Genomic DNA, 2453 nt, shown 5'->3' on the forward strand with positions numbered 1-2453 from the left:
TTCAATAAAAGATTGTTTTAATATATAGGAAAAAATTTATTTGTATGTTGTACAAAAGTACTTAATATAAATACAAAATGTATGAACAGTATTTCACATTCACAGAATGTTATAGTAAATATATACACATAACTGTCCAAAGAACTGTTTTGAACATATAGATCTATTTTTGTTAATTAAAAGCTATTTTTCACTATGTTTTATCTTAATTTACAGACTATTTAAATCTATTTCCTTGCACTTAAGATTGTTTACTGTATTATATTTTAACTTTTCTGAAATTGTTATGGCACCAAACAGATTTGTGGAGAATTGCTTGTAATCTTCCACTAACTTATACATTTGCTTGTTTATGTCTGTACATTTAAGTCCATTCTCAATACTCTTGTGCAAAATGTTCACTCTATCCTCAGTAACAGGAAACTCTTCCAAAATCTGCAATTCTTCCTTTAAAGATGCATTTAAAATAGTAGCCTGTAACGTGTACATAAAACTAACTTTACTGAATAGTTGTTACGCATGTTAAACACATTTCTACTGTTTATAAGTACATACTCTTTTTGCCCTTTGTTGTAAGTCCTCCAACCTTTGTTTTATATTTTGAAATTCTGTATCAGTGTATTGTGTCCTCTGATACTTGTCCTCTTCCAACAAAACATTACTTGGCACAGCAATGTATTTATTTACAATATTCTAAAGAAAATCACAGACATCACACACATAGTAGTAAATAGAAATGTTTTCTCATTCTCTTGACTACATTAAAGGATTACCTGAATAATTCTTAAATGTGATAATGCTGCTTTACAATATGCCTTTTCTAATTGCCTTTGATTTGACTTAAGCATTGTTACATTCCCAGAATCTAGTTTGTACTTTTCCTTAATTGTATTGCATAGTTTTGCAGCTGTACCACAAATCCTTTCAGAAATAAGAGTTTGCACTATAAAAAGAATGAAAAAGGGACAATAGATTTATAAAGTATATCATACAAAAATAAAATTATTATATTAATGAATTTACAAATTGCTTTATTTATATGTTTCAACAGAAATACAAAAAAATATGCACATAAAAGAAAGAAACGAATAAAGAAGCGATTCAGCTATCTTCGCCAAGTACATTTTTCGTGTAATTAGTAAGATAATTTCTTAATGTCCACGAGTATTTGGTTAAACCGAATTGCAGAAGGAAACAAAAAGAAAAGATGTGATCGGAACCGAAGACGCGTACATATCGATACAAGGTCAATTTTTATTTGCCTCAATTTGTAGCATGAGAAACGTAAGAAAGGAAGAGAGAAGCGTTAGCCTTTGTGATTTACTTTGTCTGCGATGGGCCGGTGAAAGTATTCCAAGCAATGGACGAGTGTGTCTCTAGTCATGATCGAATTCACATGATACCAGAGTGCACCCGTCCAACGATCGGAATATATTGTTCCGCACAAACAGAAAGCCGTACAATCTGAAAAGCATTCGACCGAAAAAATAAAAAACGGCGGCGCCTTACTGGTTGCGTACACGGCTCTTGAATGAAAGCCGAACAGCTGCATCTCGTATTCTTCCCGTTTACGTTTTCGCAACTCCGTGGACGCCATTGCCGTTAATGGGTTCTGAATATACGCGAACTGTACAATAATTTCATCCGAGCACTTGATTACTCTTTATACTTCATTGAAGCAACTTCGTTCTCTCCGATGATCACACCTTGACGTCCGTTGACAAATGAACATGGCGTCTATCTGCCTGCGTACGACAGCGTCCTTTGTCCCTTCGCGTTCGCTAACGCATCCGGATTTCTTCGCGGGACCCGTGTCCGTTTCCAAACCCGACCAATCACGTGCAGGAATCCACCGCCGAAAGTTCGTTATTCTAGCTACACCGGAAAATGCTTAAGCGTCTTTTTAATCATATTCTTCTATACATAATAACGTATCAGTCGTTGTCGCGACAATATTTATTTATCGTGAATTACAAATGTTTCTTTTATTATGCGCTCGGCATCTTGTATTTTATGTTATTAAATCAGTTTACCGCGAAGTCGTTTCGCAATTTTGTCGGCAGATGGCGTAGCAGCCGCCACTTTGTAACGAACATTAAAACGCAAAATATATTTATGACTTTTTCTTTAACGATAGGATCATTTAAATATTCGATTTGTCAACTAACAATCCCTTTTTATTTACTAGAGTGTTTAATTTTAAGAAACCATAAAACTTATGGAATAATATTACTTAAATAAGTTTTACAGTTATTGTCCAATAAAATACATGCCGTTTTTACCAACGAATAGAAGGTAAAAGATCAGTGGATTATTAGTTAATCATTTGATTAATTTAATTCGATGAAACTTTAATAAATGTTTTACATATTCCAGGGTTGTATTACATTGCTAAACAGAATTTTAAAAACAGGGAAATTATGTAATAACTGTTCGGTTTTGGTAAAAGTAAC

At 33.3% G+C, this 2453-nt stretch overlaps 1 protein-coding gene across 1 annotated transcript; it reads right to left on the bottom strand.

Moving 5' to 3' along the window:
• Positions 1-210: 210 nt before the first annotated feature.
• On the bottom strand, positions 211-1704 carry LOC107185894 (protein MIS12 homolog). Its single transcript, XM_015573666.1, has 4 exons — positions 1510-1704; positions 774-943; positions 556-693; positions 211-474 (listed from the first exon to the last, which is right to left on the bottom strand). The coding sequence occupies exons 1-4, from the start codon at positions 1595-1597 to the stop codon at positions 211-213; spliced, it is 660 nt and encodes a 219-aa protein (XP_015429152.1). The 5' UTR covers positions 1598-1704.
• Between the last annotated feature and the right edge of the window lie 749 nt (positions 1705-2453).

The sequence above is a fragment of the Dufourea novaeangliae genome, unplaced genomic scaffold (genome assembly GCF_001272555.1).
Source record: "Dufourea novaeangliae isolate 0120121106 unplaced genomic scaffold, ASM127255v1 scaffold56, whole genome shotgun sequence".
NCBI classification, from domain to species: Eukaryota; Metazoa; Arthropoda; class Insecta; order Hymenoptera; family Halictidae; genus Dufourea; species Dufourea novaeangliae.

Excerpts from the sequence above, each read along its gene's own strand:
- LOC107185894 (XM_015573666.1), bottom strand. The coding sequence starts at position 1,597 with ATGGCGTCCACGGAGTTGCGAAAACGTAAACGGGAAGAATACGAGATG. Across the intron at positions 694-773 it reads CACATTTAAGAATTATTCAG|AATATTGTAAATAAATACAT; the intron begins GTAATCCTTTAA and ends GATTTTCTTTAG. Across the intron at positions 475-555 it reads TACAACAAAGGGCAAAAAGA|GCTACTATTTTAAATGCATC; the intron begins GTATGTACTTAT and ends TACACGTTACAG.